We start from the raw sequence: 27268 nt of genomic DNA on the forward strand, positions 1-27268 counted from the left end.
AGTTATAATTAATCCATACATGCGTGAGCACTGCTTACCTTAACTGGCTTGCCTGGCTCTCAGCAGTATCTGTCGCTATCGATGGCAGCTTCATGGTGTGCATGACCCTCAACAAGACAAGGATGGCAACCTCCTTGCGTCTGACCTTTCCTAAGGCCATTTTGTTAACGCCACGTACCAAATCTAGATCACACTGATAGGTTTTATGCTGCAAAATTAGTTATGTTTGAGACAAGAAGGAAGCTAGAAGGTAAAATATGAAGCATATTCAGACGTAGGTGAACTTGACTTTTTTATTTCCCCTACAATTTGGCTTAGAAGTTCAGGTAGATGCCTTTTACATGGTGCTACCCGTAGAAATGCTTCCATAGTTAAATGGGAGTTTGTGGGGTACTCCATAAGAATCTTTTATTGGTTTCTGTCTCAGTTCTTCAGATTTTTAGATCAGGCCACAATATTTTTCTTGAACGAGTAATTAAGATTAGGGTGCTTCATTTCCTCTTTAGCACCTATGGATCTTGGTTGGTCAGGCAGATAATAGAATGATCTAGGCAAAAAATAAATAGCCAAGGCAAGGGATCCATTTTTCTTCTTTATTTTTCAAGGCTCGGGTGGTACCTTAGGGCAGATAGAAAAACTGACTCCACATAACAAGCTCCCACATTGTGCATTAAATAAGGATACTTTAAGAAAGATATACAGTATGGTAGGGTTGCCATATTTCAAAAAGTGAAAATCCAGACACAAAAGTTACTGAGCTTTTTTTTGCAAAATCTCAAAAAACAATTGTAAGGAAATTCGGCAAAATCTACAGTATGGGAAATGTTAGTGCATATAAATGTGATGTAATGATCTATAAAGAGGTGTACAAAACTGTGTGTGTTTGTTATTTGTTCCGTTTATTTCATTTTCTTATATTTCACAGCCCAGCTTTCTGACATCATGGAACCCAAGACTATACACATGTGCTTTTCAAGGAGTCACCCATCCAGATACTGATCAGGCCCTGAACTGCTTAGCTTCAGGAAGGTGGTAGCCTCATGTGCCTTCAGATTATATGCAGATCCCAGACTCGGGAAAGTGTTTTTTTTTGTTCTGCCTCTCTCATAATTCTGGAACCCAGGGCCATCCAATAAAGCTAAATGGTAGAAGGTTCAGGACTGAGAAAAAGAAATACTAGTTCATCACAATGCACAGTTAAAACTGTGGAATTCTACATAATGTAGTGATGACCATCAACTTAGATGGCTTTAAAAGAGAATTAGCTTTATCTCCCCGCCACCAAATAAATGTGTCTATCCATGGCTTCTGGGCATGATGGCTTTGTTTTACCTCCAGGATCAGAGGTGCCGTACCTTTGAATACCACTTTCTGTGGAATAGCAATGGAGGCAGGCTGTTGATCTGTTGCCTTGCCTGCAGATCTTCCATAGGCTTCTGGTTGATCCAGGGTGCTGGGCTAGATAGGTTTTTGGTCTGATCCAGCAGGACTGCACCTAAATTCTTAATTATTAGTAACTGTGGGGGTTTTTTCTTCCAACTTTTGAACCTGCTAGTACATGAATCTGCCTTGTCCTTGATCAGGCCATCATTGAACCATCTGTATACTGTTTGGCAGCAGTTCTTCGGAGTCCCTGAGGCAGATATCTTGCTTATTCCTGATTTCTGAAATCGTTTGAACTAGACGTGCCAGGATTATCATAGAATTGTAAGAGTTATAGAGTTTTAAAGGACCACAAGGGTCATCTAGTCCAACCACCTGCAGTGCAGGAATGTTTTGCCCAATGTGGCGCTTGAAACCATGACCCTGAAATTAAGAGTCTCATGCTATACTGACTGAGAACCAGGGTACAACTGTACTCGCCTGACTAACTGTGGCCCTTATCCAGCAATATACTGGTCAGATACAACAAGAAGCCAGGTTTTTGGTCTTAATGTGCATCACCATTATTATTATTATTATTATTATTATTATTATTATTTATTATTATTATTATTATTATTATTTTATTATGCTCCTCCCCTGGTACAACTGGGATAAACCAACCATTTTGTCCAAACTGGGGTTTGTAGTTTGTTGCTCTGTGGCAAGCCATAATCTGCAAGCCAACGATGAGACATGGTTCAAGACTGACAAGTGATTGTAACTTGCACATGTAACAGGAAGTCCAGCTTAATTGCAGCTTTCTGGTTTGTTTATCCAGCTCTTCCCGGGGAAGCAGCAAAGCAGGAGTCATTGGGGAGCATGCTTCTCATTCACAATAAGTCTGGCTTACTGTTGATGTGTGAACGTGGCACTGTGTGCTGCTGGCATTGCTGTGTGAACCTTGAATTTAAAACAACATACTGAAGCTAAAGCGGATCTTAGAATAGTTTTTAAGGCCCAGAAAAGTTGGTGGAAGTGATCTGGAAATAGCCAGCTGCCTAAGCAGGTGTAGGAAAAGGGATTGGATGTAAAGGCACCAGCTTCTTGAAGAGGAAACAGATAGAAGAGAGTGGTCTCTAAAACTGAAAGTCAAGAGAGTGGAATCTCTTGGGAGAAGACAACCTCCTGCGAAGAATCCATTCATTGGAATGGTTGACAGAGCACATTGCTCAGGTTAAAGCGGTACAGGTATTTTAACCAAATCCTGATGTAGATTATCTAACAAACAAAAACAAAACGGAACTTGAAGGCAAAACTAATGGCTGCATGTGAATTTTATTACAGTCTTGTAAATAAGTCACAAAGGTTATTATCCTAGGGATTACTTTTTATTATCCTCCCTAACCACGCATACTGTTTAGGGCACTTCGTTGCTCTGAAAATCAAAAGCAGACTCTTCTCTAGCTCGTGAATGCTGCCTGGCAGTGGTTCTTACTAGGCCACAAATAAGTGAGTGACCCTTTACCTGCTCGACTGATTTCAGATGCTACCACAGTCTTTTGGGGACGGGGAGAGCTGAAAACAGAGACAGTCTCCTGTGATCTTGCCTAGAGAGTTTTATTCAGTGTCAAAGTGTTGAGATAGATGGAGCAGCAATGCATGATACCTGCAGTACATTCCTGTCTGCGTCTACCCACAATTAAGCCACGTTGAGTGTAAAGGGTCTTGCTCCAGATAAGTGGGTACAGTATTGCAGCCTTACTCTAGCACACTGCTTTTGATAGAGTGTTCTTAAAGGAAGAGGCCCTGTTCCTTAGCAAAGAACCCGGTTTAAGGGCTGCAGTGCTGTTCAGTTTCCTGTGAGTTAGCTCAGTTGAACACTGTGGAAATATGCATAGAATTGCACTGCAAAGGTCTGCATAACTATGTGCCTGCTTGTGATTCCAGATATAAGTGAGATAGCAGATGCCGTTGAGTAGAAGGCAGAACTCGTGCACAAGGCTCTCAACAGATGGGTAGGCAAATGGGAGTTTAACGTTACTAGATGTGAGGTCATGAACTTGGCATTTGAAGTAGAACAGATATGCCGGCTAAATAGAAAGTGATATTTGAAAGGAAGAGGAATAGTTAATTTTTCAGAACAATCTTTTAAAGATCTTTAAAGAAGTATTGTACAGGGCAATTAATGTGAAGGGAATGCTGTTGAAATTGTCAACTTCTCACACAGATTCTGATGAAAATTAGGAAATCAGGCAGGCTAGGTTTCAGATGCCAGGTTAACGTGGCTTTATTTCAGGAGGCCTATACATCGTAAATGTTTTGTTCTTGTATATTTTAATAAATGTGTGAAGTTTTGTATATTGCATGCTTGCTTGTTTGTGAACCGCTTTTAGACCCAGGTGTGGGGGAAAGTGGGGTGTGGTTTAAAATAATAATAATAATAATAATAATAATAATAATAATAATAATAATAATAATAATATAGCAGCAAGCCACAGGTAAATAAGATACTCAGGCAGAGGTATAAGCTGAAGACTGAAAATGAAGGTGTCTGGTGGGCTTATTGCAGAGACTATTTCACAACATAGGGGCCACTTCTGAAAAGACTCCACTTTGTGTTTTGGTAGATAGAGCATGTAGCAGTTCCTGTCCAGGTGACCTGAGGGAACAAATAAACTTGTGTGAGAGAAGCTCCTTCAGGTCATAGCAGTTGTGTCAGGTGAGGAGCACTTTGTTCTTGCCATGTGGTTCATGATCACAGTTGCAGAAACTGGCTAGCTTGTGTACAGGACTACAGTTTTTCTTGTGACTAAGCCCATTGAACTCTGTAGGAAAGCAATTCATCTGCATTTATCTCAATAAATCCTTAACAGCAACCCATTGAGGCAGGTCAGGATTTTCCCGATATGACAGATTAAGGTTGGGTGGCAGTGGCTTGCCTAATTCCACCCAGTGCATATCTGATGAGAGGTGAACCAGGAACTTCCTGATTTACAGCTCATTCTTTTATTTAATGTGTTGTAATCCTGCCCTTCTTCCAAGGAGCTAAGGATGGTGTATTTATTTTTATCTGTTTAAAATATTTCTAGGCTGTCTTTCTGGGCAATGCCTGTCCGAGGCAGTTTGCAAAAATAAAAAAATGTCAACAATGCAACAACCATCAAACCATCAAATTCCTTCCCTCCACTCTGAGAACAGTCCATAAAATATTCAGCCAGCCAATTAAAGCACTATCCACAGCAATGAGATACCGCAGTCCAGGCCATTAAACATCAGTCAGGAATAAGGCAATCGGAAGAGTGTACAGCAAATTTAAGAGGTATGTTAGGAAGATGATTGTATAGGGTGACCCGGTGAGCTTCGTGGATTATTTGAAGCCAGATCTATCCTGTCTGATCCAGCCTTTGCATCCACTTGGCTGTCTGTGGCTATGTTACAGTAGCTCATTGAACTTCTAAAAATGTTTAGAGATGGTCGTCACATTATTTTTTTTTAAGTTCCTGTTTTAATTTTACTGTATTTTCTAAAAAGATGTTGCATCAGGAACCCTTTGGTTTGTGCTTTTGAAGCTCTTATACTAGGTTTTTGGTTTTGGGGGTTTTTTTTGTCACTCAGGGAACTTGGGGAGATACCACAATTTCCTTGGCCTAAAATGAGGCAGATATCATTTTCTACCAATTTTTTTTAAATAATGTGGGCAAGAAGTAATTTTTTTCTTTGTAGATGAGTTATAAAAGTTTGTTTCCAAAGAGCTGATTTTGATTTACTTCTGAAGGACTTGCGCAACCTCAGGAGGATTTTTTGCTTTGAACATCTGTTGCTCCGGTGCCACAGTGCAAAATGTTTTTTAAAAAAACAACCCTCCATTTTTGAAAAGGCTGAAAACATGGCAGCACAAATTAAAATTATCATTATTTTTTGTATGAACCAGAATGAAGGCATCAAGTTGGACTGGAAATTTGGAACACACTTACAAAAGTATTATTTTTAATGTGCAAATATGAGGACACAGTTGATGAGATATCAGAGTTCTGTAGATTGGTGGAACCTATTTTACAACTAGGGAAACAATAATTTCTTTTAGGCAATCACAGTTTGCAAAGATATGAATGAGTCACAGTGAGCCCTGGTCTCCCACGCTGCCCACTTTCTTTCTCCTCTTTTGCAAGGGGGTGATCAAAAACTTGCAGTTGTGTTTAACCACAGTTTGTTGTGTTGCCTGGACTATGATTGGCTTCAAACAAGCCAACTTCAGACTAAAGTTACTGAAGCTGGCTTGTTTAAACTAACCATGGAAAAGATTAACCACAGTTCCAGGTCTGGAAGGAATAGCAATATGTGCTTCTTCAAAAGTGGTATCTTCTGAATTATTCCTTGACAATGTGGGAGGAGGAGCAAGCGAATAGGAAGGAGTGGGTGAGCCCAAGGCTCATTGCCGCTCATTCAGGTCATACTAAACTGGTTTAGTGCAACATGCAAGTGCAGTCATTGAGCACAGAGCATGAATTGAACTTTGATCCAAAGTAAAACACTCCTCTGACCCACATGAACTCTTATTAGTCCTTTATGTCCAAAGGAAGCAATCACATTAACATGAGTTGCTACCTCTTGAGATGAATAAATTGTCCTCCATCCATATTGCTCAACCTATTTATTTGAGGAGCAAAATGAATGCTATCATTCTGTCCACTTGGAGGGAAGAAAGGATTCCACCCTTCCCAGAATATATTTTCCCAACCAATTTCCTTAACGTTTTCTTATATGACCCAAACTGCTGTTCTGGCTTGCGTATGAGTGTAATTGTGTGTACATAAACGAACCTTCGCCGCTGGTATCTCCACTCCACTCACAAATCTTGCAAACAATTTTTTTTATACGAAGCTTACTGTACCTCGGGGAGCGAGTGAGCATTTCAGTAATATATGATATCATTGGCTGACCTAAGATTGCTTACTCTTTCAACAGCAGGATGACTCTTATGTTAAATACTTAAAAAAATAATGATAACTTGGTCTAATGATGGCAGTGATGTCATCAGGAGTTGCCCAGACTTCAAAGAGGATAACAGAGTCCTTAGTAGAGGCTAAATGAAAATGGAAGACTGATTTCTAGGAGACTTGGCTAAGCATTAAGGCTGGATGATTGACCACAAAGTTTCTGGTTTGGCCAAAGCTGTAATTCTTAGAAACTGAATTCTGTCATCATAAAAAACAAAGCTGTCTCCTGAGGACAGGAGAGGAGAACATGAAGCACCAAAACATATTCCATTGCTTGCCCTAGGGGGCGGGGGGAGTAATTCCAGGTCAGTGCAAGGAGGATGGATTTTGTATTGAAATGTTCAAGTGAGGGAATTCATGGAGTGCAGAGTCTGAGGTCAGTATTCTTGGTGGAGGAAACAAGATGAGTTTGCAGATGACTAATGATTATGCCTAATTTTTCTATGATACTGCGGGGTTGGCTTGCCACTCTTCTGAGAAATCAAACTCCTGCTTTGTTTTGCAATCAGTTATTGCCAGCATATTGCTTTCTGCTCCAGCGTCACATGCAGCCTTGTTTACTGCTTTTAGCAACGCCACAAAAAGTAAGAAGTGAAAGGGGCATGTACGGAAGGATAGAACCTTTCACAGGCCTCTTACATGAGTCCCAGTGGCATTTGCTTTAAGTCCTGTAGAAGAAGAATTGTTCTCTTGTTGTTCTTTCTCCTGCTAGGGTTTCATAAACATAAGTAGGTTGTGTATCAGTTGCATTTTTAAAAGCAGGATTTTTTCCATCTCTCGGGGTCCCGTTTCTCTCCCGGAGATATTTTTGTGCTGTCTGGAGGGGAGTGGAAAAATGAGCTGAGAGCATTTTATACTTGTTGAAGGAACGCCCTGGCTCTGTAATGCTGGATTGCAGGATTCCACTGCTGGCAGCCGGTGTGGAGAGGGAGGGAGGGAGAACAGTAAGCGTGAATGGATGAGGAAATGAGTCAGTAAAATGCAGGCCCATGATCCACATGCAAGGAAGTAAAGTCGGCCTAGAAGGTAAAAGTTGCAGAACAGCCCCCCCCCCCAGTGCTTGCCACATCCTCCCTCCCCCTTCTTTTTAACAACCCTATTTGCATGCTACTTTCCCTTCTTCACATCTCTACCTTTTAAGCTGTCTTACGTTTTTTGACAAGGCTCTGCCAACAGGAGTTTAAGACAGAAATGCACATTATTTTTCAAATATGTAAAAGTAAATTAATTGTGCAGAGAGGCGCTGGTGGAGTTGAATGCAGGCCTGTGAATAGACACTAAGCAGATAGACACTTTTGAGGAGCAAGACTCCCCCCACCAGCCAGTTAACCAGGCAGGGAAGTCGGGGTGAAGGGCTAATGGTTTTTACTCTTCCTGATGCACATCAATGGCTACGTATGCGTGGCTAGGTGAACTCCTGAAAATATATATGGACAAATAACTTCTGCTGACGTATTTGCAAGTGCAGATGAATACAAGTCAGCCAACAGTCCACATTGGGGATCTGCTGATCAGATAAAACAAATTGCAGTACGATAAACTTATGCCACATAATAAATGCCAGATACTGATATTGCAGTTGTGTGCCAGATACTGACATTTGCATTGTTTCCCTGTAGTTTCAGCATCTCTCTGAATCCTTGGGATGTATTATTGGAGGAGCTGATGTCAACTATGAGTTCTGTATTGAGATCGTGTTAGGTGTAGAATTCTGAATCATCACTATGTTCTCAGGTGGTTTCCTAGCTAATGTTGATTTCAGCTTTTCCAAATGCATTATCTAGTCTCCTCTCTGCGCAACCAGTTATTTTATTTGCCTTCAGATAGGAATACTTTTTATATGTTACTTCACTTGTCCTGCAGAAAAGGGAAGGGTGATATTTCCGTTTCCTCATGTGGCCCTGCAGGTGTTGGAAATAGTGTTAAAATCCAGGTTGTTAATTGGTGACAAGTCATTGGTGACTAGGGTTGGCTTTAATCTTAATTAATCTTAATGTGCGTTCAAGATGTTTGGCTAAGTGTCAGTTACTGCTATGAGAGTGGAGACAATTCATAAGGCGGGAAATAGCTGATTGACTAATACCTCTGCTTTATTATCAGTCTTTGGAAGTCAAACCCACCTGGCACCAGAATGTATTGCTATTCCACAGAAAAGAATTTTTCTATCCCTATTTTCTCTGTTCTTTATGAAGCAAGCTGCTTGTTTATGTTATCTAGCAATGGTATTTAGTATTCTTGTGTCTTAGCTGGTAAGCTTCCTGGTATGATTCATCACGCTCTTTTTAATTGCCTTGACTTTGTAACATCACAATCCATCAGAGAGCTTCTTTTTTTACTTTTAAAATTGTGAATATTGTTTCATTATATCTTTGCCCAATTTTACAACAGTTTTTGTACGCTGCAGTTGGCACTTGAGTTTTTTGGTGGTTTGAGGGTACGGCAAACTGTGTCTGTGACAAAACTCTGTTTAGCATTTCTGGTTGTGATATTTTGGGGAGCAAATAAAGGGACTGATCCTTTTTTCTGTCTGCACTTAGGTACTTTCCTTCACCTTCCTCCTATTTACTGTACATTGCTCAGTGCTGAAAGGTTACTTAAGAAAATATAGGCTGCTTTTAAGCAGCTCCCCGTGGAATGGGAAGCAGTTAAACTGGGAAATTCCTGAGCAGAAATGACAGCATCTAATTTCTATGAAAGCCCCTTTGAAAAAAGTGAGCAGATGTGGCCTTGCCTTCTAGAAATCTCTGTTCCCAAGTGCAGTTTGACCGTCCCTGCAGAAGCTTCTGGCTGCATCATCTTCTGCTCTCAGAGACATAGTTCATAACAGTGGATCATTCACTGGATATCTGTCAGCTGGATATCTTATCAGCCCTTGTGTGTAAAGCATGCTGGGTTGGATTCAGAATCCTTACCGAGTTGAGCCCCCCTTGTGGGAGGCGTCTGCTGGAAGGAAAGGGAGGAGGTGATCTTTGCAGATTCCTGCAGCTCTTCCCCCCCACTCCCACCCTGTGCCATATGAAAAGTTGCTGCAGCCGCTTGGGTGACCCTCCAGAGCAGTTGGTGGGGCAATGGGCATGCAGGAGGAAGGAGAATATGGTGGAAATTACTTCCTTCCTCATCTTCTTTTCGATCTCAGTCCCTTCTACAGATCGAAGCAGTCCTTCCATTTGCTGAAGGGTCACTCTGGAACCAACCTGTTAGTGCCTTCCTTTATGTTCAGGGGATTCTGCTGCTGCTTTAGCGTTGCAGATTGTAAGACTAGAGCAGCCTTTCTTGCAAACTCATTTGCCTGACAATGCTCAAGGCGGTCTGTTTTGGAACAGAGGAACTGCCAGTGGGTGCACAGTAGCGTTTGTTGCAGGAGGGAGGAGCAGAACACTCCATCACACCCTGAAGTAGGATCTTAATTGGGAGCTAGGAGATTTTGGTGCAAAAAACCCCCACATCTGTGCAGGCTCTGAAAAAGGCTCCTTGGTAACCTCCTGATATTTTTTGTACTGTGTGTTTATTTAGTGTTTCTATGTGGTGAGTTATTTATACTTAACCTTAGTCTCTATTATTTAGATCAATTATTACATTTTCTTTTTAAAAGCATCCATTGTTAGGCTCGCCTCTGGTTCTCTGGTCATACCAGACCTCGACATGCCTTGGCAAACTGAACCATGCTATTTAAGTACGGGTCAAGAAAGGTTCATTGCTAGTAGTAGCCAGCAAATGAAGTTGGGCTATCTGTGTAATGCGACAATGCACTCTACTGAGTCACTGGAGAAGAGAACATTCTGCTTGCAGCAGAGGCACGGAATGCATCTAGTGCTTCTTTCTACAAAGCAAACATTTGTCTCTAGTTTCAAACAGGGTAATTCCATTTAGGCAGGGTTGATGGTGGCTGACTTACAGTATATGGGAACAGGCTTAAGATACGCTATGGAACACTTATTTGGTACATTGATTTGTCAGACTTCTAAACAATTTTTTTTTAAAAAATGATGCTCCTCCACCTTAGGCGAGTGGAACCATGAACTGTAGACTCCTTATCCACGAGTTCAGATCAGCTGGTCTACAAAAGAATTGCAGAACAGCCAGATATATCTGCACTTAGCTTTGCACACTATTTTTATTTTTTCCAACAATGGGGATTGAGGCCAGGGTTAGATTATCAAAGAGGCAAGCAAGGCCCCAGCCCAGGGACCGCAGTTTTAATAATACAGCACAATTTGCTTTTATTATGGCCATTTATAATCTGCCCTTCAATCAAATGTCCTGGGGGAAAACACATATACATTTAAAACCAAGAATTAATAATCTAAAACTAAACAAACTACAACATAAACAAGTTAATTTGCAATGAAAACTAAAGGCAGGAGCAGCAAAACCAGGCACTCTCAATTCCCCTCTGATCTCCCTGGAGCTTCTGCAATGGAGTGCTCCAAGTCTGAGGTTGGCAGTCCCACATCCTTGGGCCAGAGGGGCATTGCCTCCTATCCTTGTCTTGTGGAAGCACTTCTAGATCTGGTCCTGTCTTCTTGTCTGCTTTGGATTTGGAGTCCCCTTGAAGAAGGGGAATGTGGCTCCAAGTCCCTGACGGGGATAGATAGACTGGCTGAGTTTGTGAAAGCTTCACGCAACAGTGTTGAGATAACTGGTTATCCTGACCTGAGTTGCAGGTGTTTAATTTTCTGCTTATTTCTTTTCTTTTTCAGGCGCTGAAGCTAAGCGGGCCGCCGAATAGAAAGAGGGCTGAAACTTGCCCCTTACCTCTCTGCACGGACTAGACTTGAAGAGAGGAGAATTTATTTTTTGCTGTCTTTATACTTACCCTCTCCTTTGTGCACAAGCGCTAGCAATGGGTTGGCTGTTAATCTGAGATATCTTGTCTCTTCCTTATCCTTGGGAGGATAGACTGAACCATGAGTCTGCAGGCCCATCCAAAGTCTTCAAGCAAGAGGACTGGGAAGCGGATTGCCTTTTTCAATGAGGAAGAAGTTCAGCAACAGCAGCAGCAGCAACAACAGCAGCAGCAGCAGCAGCAACAGCAACAGCTGCTGCTTAAAGAAGGGCAGTACTTCAACCATGGGGGCAATGTGCCTTCTTCCCAGGGCATGGAGCTTTCCAAGCCAGGTGTATACGGGGGCGTCCACAGCAATGCTGCTCTGCTGAACTCTCTTTATCAGGATAGAGGCGATGCGAGGATGATCCCCCAGCAGCTGGCTGCTGCCAAGTGGCAGAACTCTCTGGTGGGGAACCGGCTTCCAGAGCGCAGCGATGCCAGCTGGCAGCCTCAACCTGGAGGCTGGAATCACGGGATGGTGTATGGGGGTGCCCAGAAAGGGGGGCACCCCAATGCCAACATCCCAGGTTTCTTCAGCCACCAAGACCCCCTGAAGAGGAACCGGGAGAAAGGTGTGGTGGTGTCGCACCTGGACTTGTATGGAGATGCCGTGCAACAGATGATGTCTCATAAAGCCCAGTTAGAACAGCAAGCCCTGGTCAGGCAGCAAGCCCAGATTAATTCTTTTCAGCAAATGCAGAAGCAGCAGCAGCAACAACAACAACAACAGCAGCAGCAGCAGCAGAATCAGACCCTCCCGTTGCAACCTTTCCAGCTTGCCTTTGGCCACCAGGGCCAGAAGCAGGGTCTCCCCGAACTGTTGCATGTCTTTCAGCAAGCCCCCCCTACTTCCAGCCCAGCCTTTACCGCCCAGCAGAAGCAACAAGCTCTTCCACAGTTGCAGCTGTTTGAAAACTTTTATCCGCAGCAGCAGCAGCAGCACCATCAGCAGCAGCAGCAGCAGGCGGCTGTGCAAGGCTTTGGCATGCAGCAACCTGCATCTGTCACGCAGCCTCATGGGGCAGGGCCACCCCAGCCTCCTCAGCATCATATGGTTTCCCATCAGTTCCACCCAGTTACCGAGCGGAACCAGGAGCTGCTGAAGGCGCTGACAGAGCCAAATCCACAGGCTGTCCTTCCGCAGGCCCAGATCCCTCTCCCAAGGAGATCACGGAGGCTTTCCAAGGAAGGTGTTCTGCCAGCGTCTTCCGCGGAGGAAGCTTTGGCATCCAAGCCAGCTGAGGAGTACTCTGGCGGTGTGTTGCCCCATCACTGGCAACCGCAGCAGCACCCAGAAGTCCAGTTTCGACACCAGCCCGAAGCGTTCAGTCACAACAAGGAGATCTATTTGCAACCTGGCAGAGCGGAGCTGGAGCATGGGGAGATGCCAGCTGGCGCCCAGCCCGAAGCGGAGAAAGCGGGCGTGTATGAGAACGCCACACAGGCAGAAAAGCCGGTGGGTGCCACGGAGGGCCTCGGCCAGAGAGCCAACGACTTTGGTGGGGTCAGAGGCGGCGTCATCCAGAGCACGCGGAGGAGACGGCGTGTTTCTCAGGAAGCCAATTTGCTAACCCTGGCTCAGAAGGCGGTGGAGTTGGCTTCTCTTCAGAATCTCAAAGTAAGTGGCATTTCCTGACTCGCACCGTGACTATTGCCTCACTTCACGGGGTGCAACACCTTAAAAATGTTAGCAGACACCACTTTTCCCCTGTGATTCTTACCCTGTCGGTTGCATTTTGCTCTGAAGATGTTGGGTGGTACTCAACAATGTTTTACCTGGAGTAAATCCGTTGAAATCAATGAACATGACTTAAGTTAGGACAATTAATTTCAGTACATCTGCTCTGAGTGAAATGTAGCTGAATACTGCCTGTTAACGTCTCTAGTGCCCTGGAACCAAGTTTATCAATTGTTAACATCAAAGCCAGGTACAAGGCTTTCTGCACTTAACTGCACCATTTGGAAAACAAACACAAAGCACCTTCTCTCTCTCTCTCTCTCTCTCTCTCTCTCTCTCTGTGTGTGTGTGTGTGTGTGTGTGTTTGTTTGTGTCTCTGCATGTGCTAAGCTTTTCGCCTTATTTTTGGTTCCCTCTTCCTCTCTAGCAAACATCTCCCACAACTGAATAAAGAGAGAGAAAATGCTAGCTCCGTCTCCCAGTAGCCAGGCTAGCTTTGCCACTCCCTTCCGTGGAATGGGATAAGGCTGTAAAATGAAGAGAAGGAACTGCTGTGTGACAGAACACTTATCTCTCTCTTTCCCCTCCTCTTCTTTCCACAGTACTTAAGGAAGTCTCCAACAAAAACCCTTGGGAGTTTTCAGCAAAACTTTTGTAATGTCTGAACTTACATTTTTTAAAAGATGGGAATACATCAAGTGTATAGCCTGCTGAAACTGGAAACTTGTGGGGAGTTTCAGCTAATAACTTTAGTAACAGAGAGGGTTTGACTGTGACGTTTAGCTGCCATATGACAATCAGTTAACTTTGAAGTGTGGATTCAAAGTAGTCTTGCATCCTCCCCATGCTAATAGTCATTGTGAATTAGTCCCATAGATTAGTAAGGGATTGGGAGGAAGCAATAGGATGCTTGGCCTGGATGGTGTAATTACTAGTGTGTTAGATTTGGACATGGGAGTTCGAGACTTGGTAGTACTCAGGAATCTGAAACAGTAATACTGTACAGCCAAGCATGCCTTCTACCCTCTTGCCACAGAGTATTCACTATCCGGATGGACCACCTATAGAATGCATAGTGATGTAGGTATGTTTGTGTGTGTTTTTATATATCTGGCTAGAGCAAATACAGGGACGCGGGTGGAGCTGTGGGTTAAACCACAGAGCCTAGAGCTTGCCGATCAGAAGGTCGGCAATTTGAATCACCTCGACGGGGTGAACTCCCGTTGCTCGGTCCCAGCTCCTGCCAACCTAGCAGTTCAAAAGCACGTCAGAGTGCAAGTAAATAAATAGGTACCGCTCTGGCAGGAAGGTAAACGGCGTTTCCGTGCGCTGCTCTGGTTCACCAGAAGCGGCTTAGTCATGCTGGCCACATGACCCGGAAGCTGTACGCCGGCTCCCTCAGCCAATAAAGCGAGATGAGCGCCGCAACCCCAGAGTCGTCCACGACTGGACCTAATGGTCAGGGGTCCCTTCACCTTTAGAGGAAATACAGTCAAGCAGTCATGTCCTCTGATAGGCCCCATTTCAGCAAGAAGATTGTATCAGAAGAGATATTTCACCCTAGTAAAAGGGCAGGAATCCAAAGAAGTCAACAGGAAATCAGATCTGATAGTTGGTAATGGGTGCAGTATCCAGTGCTGCTCATGCACAAGCAAAACAGACTTCCGCTGATGCAAGAGGACTTGACCTCCCTGCAGGCCCTTGCACACTCTCAAAATCTGCTCTGGAAGGTGGGTGGGTAGGTGACTTGGGAGCAAATTTTGGCTGCACAGGGAAACACAGGAAGGTGGGATCCCATTGTGTGACTAGAAGTCTGCTCACATCTGTTTGAGTATGCAAAACAATCAACCTGAAGTTCTAGGAGAATAAATGCATTGGACTCCTGGATTGTGTACACGAGAGAGAGAGAGCTGGCTCCTTTTTCTTCTTCATTGTTGTTCTTGGTAGAAGATACTGCCATTATTTACTACTTTCCCTTGCTGTAGTTCCAGACTCATAAACTTTCATGCATAATCTCTCCCAAGTCAAGAAAATTACCATACTTGTCTGTACTGGCAGTACCACTTTTAACCTGGGGGCAGTTGGATGCATGTGTGGTAAATCACATTTGAATTCCAAAGGGTTTAGCAGTGTAGCAAGTTTGATTGTTTTCAAAATTTATCCTCCACCAAAGGAGTTGCTTGAAATGGCTGACATATAAAAAGGCAGGCAAACAAACAAAAAAACCCTAGCAATAAATCAAATTTTTAAGAATGAGCAAATAATAATAATAATAATAATAATAATAATAATAATAATTTTTTATTTATATCCTGCCCTCCCCAGCCAGAGCCGGGCTCAGGGCAGCTAACACCTGTAAAATTACTTTTTAAAAAAACAACAACACCAATGTAAAATACAGGTTAAAATATAATTTAAAATGCAGCCTCATTTTAATAATAGCCCATAAATCAAAACCATAAGGGGAGGGAAACATAAGGGTCAGACTGAGTTCAAACCAAAGGCCAGGCGGAACAGCTCATGTCTTTCAAGATGTCAAATCCCGCAGGGCCCTAGTCTCTTGTGACAGAGCGTTCCACCAAGTTGGGGCCAGTACTGAAAAGGCCCTGGCCCTAGTTGAGACCAATCTAACCACCTTGCGACTTGGGACCCCCAAGGTGTTGTCATTTGTGGACCTTAAGGTCCTCCATGGGGCATATCAGGAGAGAGGGTCCTGTAGGTATCAGGATAGTGGGTAGAATCAGAATCTCCTTTTTTTTTTTTAAGGAATACTGGCAGAACACAAATAAAAGAGGAAGAGGAAAGGGCTATGCGTGGCTCCTAGCCACAATAGCTATGATCTACCTCCATAGTTGGAGGCAGCAGTTCTTCTGAATACCAGTTGCTGTAAACCACAGGAGGGGAGAGCGGTGTTGTGCTCATGTTCTGCTCCCTGGTTTCCCACAGGCATCTGGCTGGCCACCTTGAGAACAGGATGCTGAACCAGATAGGCCATTGTCCCAATCCAGCTAGCTCCTCTTATGTAACCTAACCTCTTGGGGCGGGGAGTTCCACATACGGGGCACCACCACAGAGAAATCCTTTGACCATAGCTTATTGTTAGCTTATTCAGATACAGTGGTGCCTCGCAAGACGAAAATAATCCGTTCCGCGAGTCTCTTCGTCTAGCGGTTTTTTAGTCTTGCGAAGCAACCCTATTAGCGGATTAGCGCTATTAGCAGTTTAGCGGCTATTAAAGGCTTAGCGGCTTAGCGGCTAAAAGGCTATTAGCAGCTTAGCGGCTTAGAAAAAGGGGGGGAGCAAAAAAAATCGCAAGACTCGCAAGACGTTTTTGTCTTGCGAAGCAAGCCCATAGGGAAATTTGTCTTGCGAAGCAGCTCAGAAACGGAAAACCCTTTCGTCTAGCGGGTTTTCCGTCTTGCGAGGCATTTGTCTTGCGGGGCACCACTGTACCTCAATGCTCACGTGATCCTTTTGTTCTAAGGAGCCAGAAACTTCAGAAGAAAGGAACAGGAGTGAGGCGGCAGTCACTGCGCCCAGGAGTGTAGTAGAGTTTGCCGGTTCTTCGCCAGCCGCAAAGAGAGCCCGGGAAGACAGCAGCCTCGTGCCTCTCATCATGCCCGTGTCTGTCCCTGTGAGGAGGCTGGACTCTCATGATATCGGTAGTGAGAAGGGAGAGGAAGGGAAGCCACAGCGGTTTGTGGCAAACGACCGAAGCTTCGCTGAAAGCAAGCCATCCGTAATCGTCACCCGGAGGAGGTCGAATCGCAATTTGAACATGGACGTGCCAACTCAGGTAGGTTTGTGTTTGGGATCCTGATTGTGGTCATGGGGCAGTAAAGTGAATCTTACTGGGTCTTTTCTTGTTGGTTATTTGTGGCAGCTTTCCCACAGAACAGGCTGCAGCTTATTGGTTCAGGTCATCCCTCTTGTTCTCTGCCACCAGCCTGGTTCTCATTGGGCTGGCCCAAGACTTTTTGGCACCTGAGGTGAACCACAAAATGGCACCCTCCACAGTGCCAGGGAAAAGGGGCTATTTTCTCCTTGGAGAAAATAGGTGAAGCAGACTTGTTAGGAAAAAAAGAATAAATCAATTCGGGCTGTATCTGGTATTAAAATGGTGAAACCTCTCTGGCTGCTTTGACCATAAAAAGGAGAAGCAAAGGATATGAAAGCCAAGTCATCTTTGGTGGTAGGAATTTGATAGGTTGAATAAATAGCTTTAATTTGAGTGAGAGTGGTTTCAAGGAGGTTTTATCATGTCAAGTATGTGGACTATTTTTGAATTGTATAGAAATTAATCTTTTTTGAGAGCCTGTGAAAGCACTTATATGTCGGAGACCATAGAAAGCAAATGTAAATAATTGCACATGAGGACTTTACATCTTTTTTTTCTACGTTTCTTCCTACGCAATTGATTTTCCTAAATGTAAGTCGGGCATGGTGATCTTGCATGAAACTTTCACAGTGCCTATAAGCATTGTGTGGTCACTAAGTAGTCACAGCTGGCATTTCCCCATCTTATTTACTTGGGTCTTGATGGGGAAAATTATGGTTTTATTGGCCTCATAAATGACTGGCAGAATACAGTCCTCCATGAAGAAAAGGTTTTCTGAGAGAGGCTTATCTGTGCTACATCGTCCAAGTCTGATGTCTTTACAAGGCCACATTGTGATGCTCACAGCTCCAACAAATTTTATTATTACATTTGTCTCCCCACCCCCCAGGATCTCAAGGTGACAGGCATTTTTCCTTCCAGTTTGTTGAGAGGATAAAATAAGAGCAGCGAGGAGCCATGTATGCCACTTTGGGCTCTTGTGAGGAAAAGGGGGTTATAACTACAATTTACAGTTGTACCTTGGTTCTCAAACGCCTTGGTATTCTTACATTTGGTACTCCTGGAAGTAAGTGTTCCGGTTTGCAAACATTTTTCGGAAGACGAACATCCAACACAGCTTCCACTTGAGTGCAGGAAGCTCCTGCAGCCAGTCGGAAGTCGTGCCTTGGTTTTCGAACAGTTTCGGGAGTCAAATGGACTCCCGGAACGGATTAAGTTCGAGAACCAAGGTACCACTGTATTTGTTTAAGGTAGGTTAGGCTAAGAAAAAGTAACTGGCTCAGGTCAGCCAGCTGTGGCTGAGTGGGAATTTGAACATTGGATTTGCCAGTCCCACTTCAACTTCACTCTGGATTGGCGAAAGCCAAGAAGTACAACTGGTTGTTAATTGATGGTGTGTCATTCTTGGATTGAATACAATACTTTTGTGGTAGTCCTAATTAGAGTTTACGTTTTTCAGGACAGATAGCTTCCTTTTCCTGCTTTAAAGCACCATGAGTTGATGGTGTTATATACATAACAACAATACCCATATAAGTTAAAACAAGCACATACCAGTTCATGGAATTTGCTGGTGGAGCAGCCATGTTATTTCCATTTGGTTGATACAGTCATACCTTGGGTTACAGACGCTTCAGGTTGCGTTTTTTCAGGTTACAGACTGCCAAAACCAGAAGTATCGGAACGGGTTACTTCCGGGTTTCGGCGGTCGCACATGCACAGAAGCGCTAAATCGCGCTTTGCGCAGAAGCGCCGAATCGCAACCCGCTTGTGCGCAGACGCAGATTGCAAACGTGCATCCTGCACGGATCATGTTCGCAACCCAAGCGTCCACCGTATTGATGTGTGTGTTTATGTCTGTCTGTCTGTGTGAACCAAAACTTGTTTCCTTTTCATAGCATGAAGGCCCTGATCCAAAAGAAGAAGTGGAAGGCTTTGCACGGAAACCGAAGCAGCGGCCCAGGCCAGAGCCTCTCTTCATACCACCGAAAGCTGGCACCTTCATTGCTCCGCCTGTCTATTCCAATATCACACCCTACCAGAGCCACTTGCGCTCACCTGTCCGCTTGGCAGATCACCCTTCCGACAGGAACTTTGAGCTACCTCCTTACACTCCCCCGCCAATACTTAGCCCAGTGCGAGAGGGTTCCGGACTTTATTTCAACGCCATCCTTTCTGCTAGTGGTAACTCAGTTCCACCTCCTATGACTCCTAAAAGTGCACACAGGACACTGCTCAGATCCAGTAAGTTCCTGTTCATTGTCCTTTTAAGGGTAGAATGGGAGGAGGATCACAGCTGGAGGAAATAAATTATGACTCAGCAATTGTAGATAGATGGCCTCTCACAAGTTGGGGTTTTTGTTTGTTTGTGGAAGATTGAACTGCATGCACCGTGATGACTTCTTATGTTAGAAAATGGTATCGGAACAGTGTATCGTTGCTGCATTTGAAAGAATGCTAGATAACAAAAAGATTGCATGGTAACGATGAAGACCCACCCTTCTTATAGCCATATGTAACTTTGTCAAACAAAAAAGTTTAGTTGACCTTATAAATAAGCCCATGAAGATTACTAGCCTGCTAATAAGCTACTTTTCCATGCTGACTGTGAAGTAGGGAGAAGCCCTTTTTTCTGTTGCCAGCACAGGTTACTTGCCTCCTAGCAGACTACCTTAAAAAAGTAAGGAGGTGTTGCTAAGTGGTCTGATGGGATAGAGCAATCAGTCCTCCCTGCCCTTCAGCCTCCTGAGTTTCTGTGCTTTCCTTCCACACAGCAAGTGTGGAAACCCAGGAAACCAGCCAAGGAGAAATGGAGTCATCCATCCCTCCTCTACTAGCTCACCCACTCACCTGTATGTGGTTCTGAGTTACTGATGGCTACCTCACGAGTTGTTAAATGCATGATGATCTCAAATCATCCTTAAGTAGAAACAGGGCCATCAATTAATTGTGTCATCTTGACTTGCAGATAGTGCAGAAGTCACCCCTCCTGTCCTTTCAGTAATGGGAGAGTGTACTCCTGTCAGCATTGAACCGTAAGTACTCAGTTGGGGGGGGGGGAGCACAGTGCATCCACTGAGCTCCAGTGCTATTTTTATTTTTCCCAAAAAAGAAGTTCTCTTAGAATGGCAATGGCGCCCACCTGAGATGTGCCAGAACTGAGTTCCAGCGAGTTCTGGCTGAAACAGAGCCCTGCCTATAACCAGTCCTGGTAGCCTTTGATAGCCTCCATGAATTTATCCAGTGTTTTCTCCATTGAAACATAAAAAGCTCTTTCCGCATATTTCCTTTGACATTATTCTAACGACTCCCTTGCTGTTAATATATAGCATTCTGCAAAAGTGTGCAATCATATATATTGCATTCATCCTCCAAGCAGCTAGATCCCAGATGCAGTTGCATACAGCAACGCATTTCAAGAAGGTAGCTGCTGGCACACATCGCCATCCATACTGCAACATGAATTGAAATACTTGGCTTGGAAGGTGGGAGGACTTCAGTCTTGTTCTTACTGCAGCCCTGTGGTTCCTCAGTCATTCAGTTCTCACTTTGCTCTCTGTGGCAGCAGCTACTGGACTCAAGACAATTGAAGCCAAAAAAAGAACAACCCCCAAAACACTGTGTCTTTATAGAAGCAATTTGTTTCCACCATCTGGTCTCAGAAACTTGTAATGAGTTGACAATTTTATGTGTGTGTTTTAATGGGAACACACAACATTCCAATTACAGGAATATAGGGATTTGCTGTATTTGGAGCTTAAGCACTTTAACCAACCTCTGTGTGCAGAGGTTCTGTAGCTCTGAATAGCAGACGTTGGTATACATAATAATAATATTATTAATAATAATAATAATAATAATAATAATAATAATAATAATAAATTATTTATACACTGTCCATCTGGCTGGGTTTCCCCAGCCACTGTTGGGGGCTTCCAACAAAATATTAAAATACAATAGTTCGTCAAACATTAAAAGCTTCCCTAAACCGGGAACTGGTTAATGGTGATGTTTGAGAACTTCCAGACAGGATACAAACTCCTGCTACCTGATTATTATTTTTCATAACGGCAATTGGTTCCTGGAGCTCACAGAGTATTACCTACATGTTATTGCAGCATAGCCCTAAACAAGACAATGCAGAAATATGTCCCACTGAGTTTAACTGGGGCTTACTACCTGGTACATGTTCTTAGGATTGTAGCCTGATTCTGTGCAAATTCACTCAAAAAACAAACACCCATTCGGTTCCATGGGTTTTGCTCTTGTTTCATGTGCAGAGGACTGTTGCCTTAAGTTCTCTTTCCTTTGCCTCTTGGAAGAGCTTGAAGCATAGGAGGAGACTGGCTATAAAAACACTGTGCTCAGAAGTTCTCCTCCTCCAAGAGATGATCAGAGCTTAGTGCTTGTGCCCAGGGAACATGCAGGCAGAGAGTGCAGAAACAAGGCTCTCCCTTTCATTGCACTGACACGATCTCCCTTGGCCTATAGAATGTGCTGCGTTCCAGCTGGTGGTAGTTTCAGTGAGAAGCACAGTTCTTAGACTGGCAGGACATCACATGTGCTAAACAGGCAGAGAGCTGACTGACAGCCCTCAATCCCAGTTGTTTCCAGGAAAGGGGTTCACACCTCTGCCACCCAGTGCAGCTGGGATTCTCCCAGAAGTTAAGGGCAAAGCATGCTTATATTGCAATGCAGTGCAGATGTGGACCTGTAAGCTGCAAGTGCAGCTTCTAAACCTGCAAGGATATCTGTGAATGGAAGTTGCTTCCGTGAGCTCCCTTCCACATGCCTGCGGTGGTGGGTGACTTTTTCAAGAAGTGGCACCAAAACTATGGGGAGGTAGCACTGGAATTTGATCCTATATCTTTGAGTCCAGAAGTTGTCCCTTGGATCCTTTCAGGGCCTTCCTGTGCTTGATTAGAAGGGAAAAAAATAGTTTCAAGGCTTAAATAAGCAACATGCAAGAGAACAATTTGTGTTTAATTCTTCAGCAACAGCAGTTGAAATCTGAACCTTAGCCAGTCTCCAAGCTAACAGATTTATTCGCCCCACTTTCAAAATAAAACAAACTGGCATCTCACAGCATTCCTTATAAAGCATTCTTTTCCAGCATAACATGTGAGTAAATGTCGTTCAGCCATACTGGCAGGCTTCAGGCCTGCTGCGCACATATATATATATATATCAATACCAGAACAATAAAGCCCGTTCCACCCCACCCCCCGTTACCATGATAGTTCTGTTCGTTTAAAAGTTTCTGTCTGTTTATATAATTTGTATCCTGATGCTTGTTCAAGGAGCTTTGAGTGCCATCTTGCGCTCCCACCAATCTTGTGAAGTAGCTTATATTGACATTAGCTGAAGACTCCAAAGAAAGCTTTGCAGGTTAGCAGGATTTTGAACCTCAAGTTCCCACATTCCAGGCTTGGGGACGGCTAAACCAGGGACTGCCTTCAGATGGTGTGGAGTGCAGTTGCTATTGTCCTCAACCAGCGTGGTCCGTAGTCGGGGATGATGAGGGTTGCAGTCCAACATCTGGAGGTTGCCACATTTGGCAACTTCTAGTCTGACCTGTGGCCTTCCAGATCTTGGACAAAAACTCCCACCATCCCTGACTATTGGTCATACTGGCTAGAGGGGAGCTGTAGTTGAACAAACATCTGGATGGTCATACATTAGACATCCATGCTGTAGTGATTCTCCCACCCTTGCCATGAAAATATAGTCATACAGTCCATTCGACTTTCAAAACATTCAGAAACCAAGGCACGGCTTCCAATTGGCTGCAGGAAGCTCCAGCAGCCAATTGGAAGCCGCACTGGACGTTCAGGTTCCAAAGAACGTTTGCAAACCTGAATACTCACTTCCAGGTTTGTGGCGTTCGGGAGCCAAAACGTTTGGCTCGCAAGTCATTTGTTAACCAAGGTATGGCTGTATTTGTAGATTTGGACTGGACCTTTGAGTCTTCCATGGCTATCATTTAGCAGGATGCATGCATGGAATGTGTGAAGAGTAGGCGAAGAAATTTGCCATATTTGGCTCTCACATGCTGTTACATGTAAGTAAAGGAACTTACAGTTGTGCTGCTTGTGGGCGGCTTCCGAATCTTGCTTTTCCGTTTTTAGCATCCATGCTCCTAGATATCCTATACAGTAGTGGGGGGGGTGTGTGTGCAAAAGACAAAGACAAAAAACTTGTATTTTGAAACTGAAACCTAGTGTTGGTTTAAACTGGAAGAAGCAGCAGCCATGGAATTGCGTACTGCCTGTTGCGCCAGTTGGAGTTTAGCTTGTTTTGCGGAGGCAAGCTTTTAACGTTAGCAAATTATCATATTAGAACCTGCAGGGTGAGTCGTTTTTAAATGTGCATTTATTTTGATAGACGGATCAATGTGGGCTCCCGGTTTCAAGCAGAAATCCCACCTCTTAGAGATCGATCTCTAGCAGCCTCTGACAAGGCCAAGGCAGAACTGGTGTGGCAGCCATGGGAGGAGCTTGAAACGGATGTGTCTACTCAAGAGAATGGTAAGGAGTTTGGAAACTGAATTACTGCCTGTGATGGTTTAAGTCTTTAAAATCGCTGTGTGGTCAGCCACTAATTGCTGTTGACCATGGATCCACTGTAAAGGTTGAGACTTGCCAAATATGAAGGGAAATTGAGGTAGGAAATTGGTGTGAAGGAATGTATAAGATGACCTTTTGGTTTTCTCTCTCCCCTCTGCCCTGACCTGCACCTACCGCTTGTCTTGTTTTGTGCTGTGACAGTGGAGAACCTGCTAACTGCTGCTTGCTCAAGTATATTTCCTGGAGGTGGCACCAACCAAGAGCTGGCATTTCACTGCTTACACGAAACGAAAGGAAATGTTCTGGTAAGTCTCCAGCAATCGTCAGTGCATCTAATTGGATTTGGCAGCAAGGCTGTTTGTATTGGTTTCAGTGAGCGAAGTACTAGCCAAGTACTTGCCAAACTTATGCACTCTGCACACTTTCACCTTCTACAAGGAGTGTCTGTGTTAGAATCCTACGTTTTGAAGAATGTGCCTTTTGGCAGTCTCCTTCCTTTCTTCACTCATGCCTCCCGGTTTCACTGCTAATGGTGCATCTTCCTCTTAGCCAAGTGGTAGAGCATCTGTTTTGCATGCATAAGGGGGTGGGGTCAACATCTGGCATCTCCGGGTCTATCTGAGAAGGCCTCCTGCTTGAGACCTTGGCAAACACTGCCAGTCAGAGCAGATGTTTCTGAGCTTGAGAGCAATGGCCTTACTCAGTATATAAAACATAGGAAGCTGCCTGAAACTGGTTGATCTAGCTCACTTCTGTCTACACCAGGCACCCCCAAACTTGGCCCTCCAGATGTTTTGGGACTACAACTCCCATCATCCCTGACCACTGGTCCTGTTAACTAGGGATGATGGGAGTTGTAGTCCCAAAACAACTGGAGGGCCGAGTTTGGGGATGCCTGGTCTACACTGTCTGGCAGCTGCTCTGGGGTTTCAGGCAGGAGCATTTCCCAGACTTACCCAAACATGCAAAGTATAAGACAGCTTCATGTGAACTGCAAATGTCTGGTTCTGTTAGAAAACCTTTTTTAGCTGTTTGAGAAGAAGGGTCCAAAAATAAAAGTGCAGGTGAGCAAAGGAAGCACCAGATTAGTTCTGCCAGTGGGCCTGCACCACTGCCATCCTCACTCCCATTCCATCCCAGGAAATGTGTTTATGTGTGTTGGAAACTTCCCAGAGTGGCTGGGGCAACCCAGCCAGATGGGTAGGATATTATTATTATTATTATTATTATTATTATTATTATTATTATTAGATGTATTATTATTAATAGATGTATTATTATTAAAGTAAAACTTCCCTTTTTCACTTCAGTCGGAAGCTGTATCTAATAGGAAAGTTTCCCCTGTATAGTATTGGATCAGATTCCTATTTATTAATTGGCTCTGTTGATTGTTACCAATGGAGAGGTGAATATAAATTTAAGAATTAAATAAGTACTTTAGCATCTCCTGCCGCCTTAGGGAGACTTAATTTTAAAGTCCACCTATCGCTGCGTAATGAAACTGCTTCAGTAATACCAGCACAAGTGCTTACAGGTTTCTTGGTAAGTCTCTTCAGAGTACAGATACAACTTTAATAGTATCTCTTCCCTACATTTTGCCTGAGCTCTAGTCATAGCAGCTGATTTCTTGGAGGGCTGAGAATGGTTTTGGACTCCAGTTATCTCCTTTCTTTGGAGTATTGTTTACTTGATTAAACACGGGCATTAATGGGCTCTCAGATGACTCATTCCCTGGGTGGGAATTCCTCTGTAATTGGACACGTGCTGACAGGTACCATTATCAGTTGAGGTAACACTGCTGTGTAGGCGAAGAAATGTAATTAATTATGCCTCAAATACCTTCGTGGGTAGGCATGAAGTGCTAAAACCATGCGGAAGAGGGATCTTTTTAAAATAAGACAAAATGTAATCCTTTGATTGTGATTGGATTATTTGAAATTCTGTTTTAAAGAGAGACAGACTAACTGTTCTGGCTGTCCTTTTTTTAGAACACACTGCTCTTCAGCCCAAATCAGTCTTTCCCTCCAGGGGTTTGGGACTACAATTCACATCAGCCTCAACTGGCAAAGTCATGCTGACTGAGACTGATGGGAGTTGTAGTCCAAAACATTTGGAGGTCACCAGATTGAGGAAAACAACTCCAAACAACAATAAAAAGGGATTTATGTGACAAAACAGGCTTTGGCTCACAAAACATTATGTTACTGTGTACAGTGGTACCTCGGGTTAAGAACTTACAGTGGTGCCTCGCAAGACGAAAATAATCCGTTCCACGAGTCTCTTCGTCTAGTGGTTTTTTCGTCTTGCGAAGCAACCCTATTAGCGGCTTAGCGGATTAGCGCTATTAGCGGTTTAGCGGCTATTAAAGGCTTAACCTGAAACTGTTCTTAACCGGAAGCACCACTTTAGCTAATGGGGCCTCCTGTTGCCGCTGTGCCACCGGAGCACGATTTCTGTTCTCATCCTGAAGCAAAGTTCTTAACCCGAGGTAATATTTCTGGGCTAGCGGAGTCTGTAACCTGAAGCATATGTAACCCGAGGTACCACTGTATCTGTTAGCCTTCTTAAGGTGCCCCCAATCCTTGTTATTGCTAAAAAAGACTTAACAGCTCCCATGCCACCTACTTCAAAAGGTTAATTACAAGGATGAATAAGGAGACATGGGTCACGTTGAACCTCAGGTGGGCTCTAAATACATCACTGCAATAAACAATAAGGGTTGTGACTTCTTGATGTAAATGCACTTGTTTGGGTTTTACCGTTATTGATAAGGCTTTTTTTTTGTGTGTGCTTCCCCACACCTCAGGCTGCGCTGACCAAATTGCTGCTGAGGAGGTCTTTGTGGCCTGCAAACCACACGTTGGCCGACTATCACTACACAGGTATGCTTGGGAGCAAGGCAGTGGGGACAGCTGCTTCTCTACTCTCCATTTTCTTACTCTGATAATTACTGTTAATGCATTGGGGGGGGGGAATATAATTTAATTAATACTGGGAGAGCCTTAAATATCTATTTGGGAATTAGCATTGGGTGGTGATATTACTGTCCTGCCTTTGCCTCAGTGCATAGTAAGATCGATGCAAAGCTCACCTTCACATATCCCAAACTGCACATTAAACAAACCCGTATAACCATGGAGGTGTGGTATTTTAGGATTGTTTATTCAGAGTTGTTGCTTGCCATGGGATAACTTAGTTGGAATTACCTAGCTGGGGTAATTAGCAGGAACCACTGAATCCCTATTACAGGTTTGAGGGGGAAATGTTTTATTTCCTTAACGGCACCAAAATGGCATTTGAGAGTAAAACTGGTTTTGCAGCTGGAATCACCAAATGCGATATTTATGGAAGAGTGAAATGGATAGAATAAAATTGTACACAGGCTGCCCAAACCCTGGGCTAACAGCTTACAATTAACTATACAATACTTATCTTTGCTATGGCGGATACACTTATCATTGCTGCGATAGTGGCGCTGAGGATCCAGTGGGCTGCACTGAAATTTCGATATACAAGGGGGATAGTAGAATATAAATGACACAAATATGACCCACTCAAGGGCAGACAAGACAGCAAGAGTTAGGACGGAAATGGAATGAATGAATCACTTACAATTATCTCTTCTAAGTAATTGTTACCTGTGTCTGACATCAACCTTTGGAGAGGCAAATGGCTATTGATCAGGTTATCAGTTAGACAGTACCAGTTGGAAGGAAGGTTTTGTTCTCACCAAGACTAATCAAGGTCAAACAGAGGCTTATGTGTGCAATGCAATAGATCACGTGCGTAATTTGAAATGCCATAAATACAATGGTATTGTATTACAGTCTCATGAGAACATGTAATTGCCTTTCAGTGAGGGCAGCCAGTCTATATGTTAGGGTGTGTACACCGGCAAAGAGTCTGTACTCATTTCACAGTCATCTGTAGAGCAAAGCTAAAGGAAGAAGCAGTTCAAGGAGAGGTGCAGCGTGCAAGCTGTGTGCAAGTGTGTGT

General features: G+C 43.8%; 1 protein-coding gene across 4 annotated transcripts in view; it reads left to right on the forward strand.

The window, feature by feature from the left end:
* Window positions 1-27268, forward strand: part of MIDEAS (mitotic deacetylase associated SANT domain protein) — a 75689-nt gene that overhangs the window by 32556 nt on the left and 15865 nt on the right. For 2 of the 4 annotated variants that reach the window (XM_083506383.1, XM_083506381.1), the window contains exons 2-9: window positions 8900-9073; window positions 11063-12808; window positions 16353-16664; window positions 18605-18950; window positions 19675-19741; window positions 23091-23233; window positions 23474-23577; window positions 26079-26154. In XM_083506383.1, the coding sequence (XP_083362509.1) occupies window positions 11270-12808; window positions 16353-16664; window positions 18605-18950; window positions 19675-19741; window positions 23091-23233; window positions 23474-23577; window positions 26079-26154 (2587 nt within the window). In that variant the 5' untranslated portion in view covers window positions 8900-9073; window positions 11063-11269. The remainder of the gene's footprint in view (window positions 1-8899; window positions 9074-11062; window positions 12809-16352; window positions 16665-18604; window positions 18951-19674; window positions 19742-23090; window positions 23234-23473; window positions 23578-26078; window positions 26155-27268) is intronic. The other 2 variants (XM_083506382.1, XM_083506380.1) reach the window with 1 other exon arrangement.

The sequence above is a fragment of the Podarcis liolepis genome, assembly GCF_965112155.1.
Source record: "Podarcis liolepis genome assembly, chromosome: 1".
Lineage (NCBI taxonomy): Eukaryota > Metazoa > Chordata > Lepidosauria > Squamata > Lacertidae > Podarcis > Podarcis liolepis.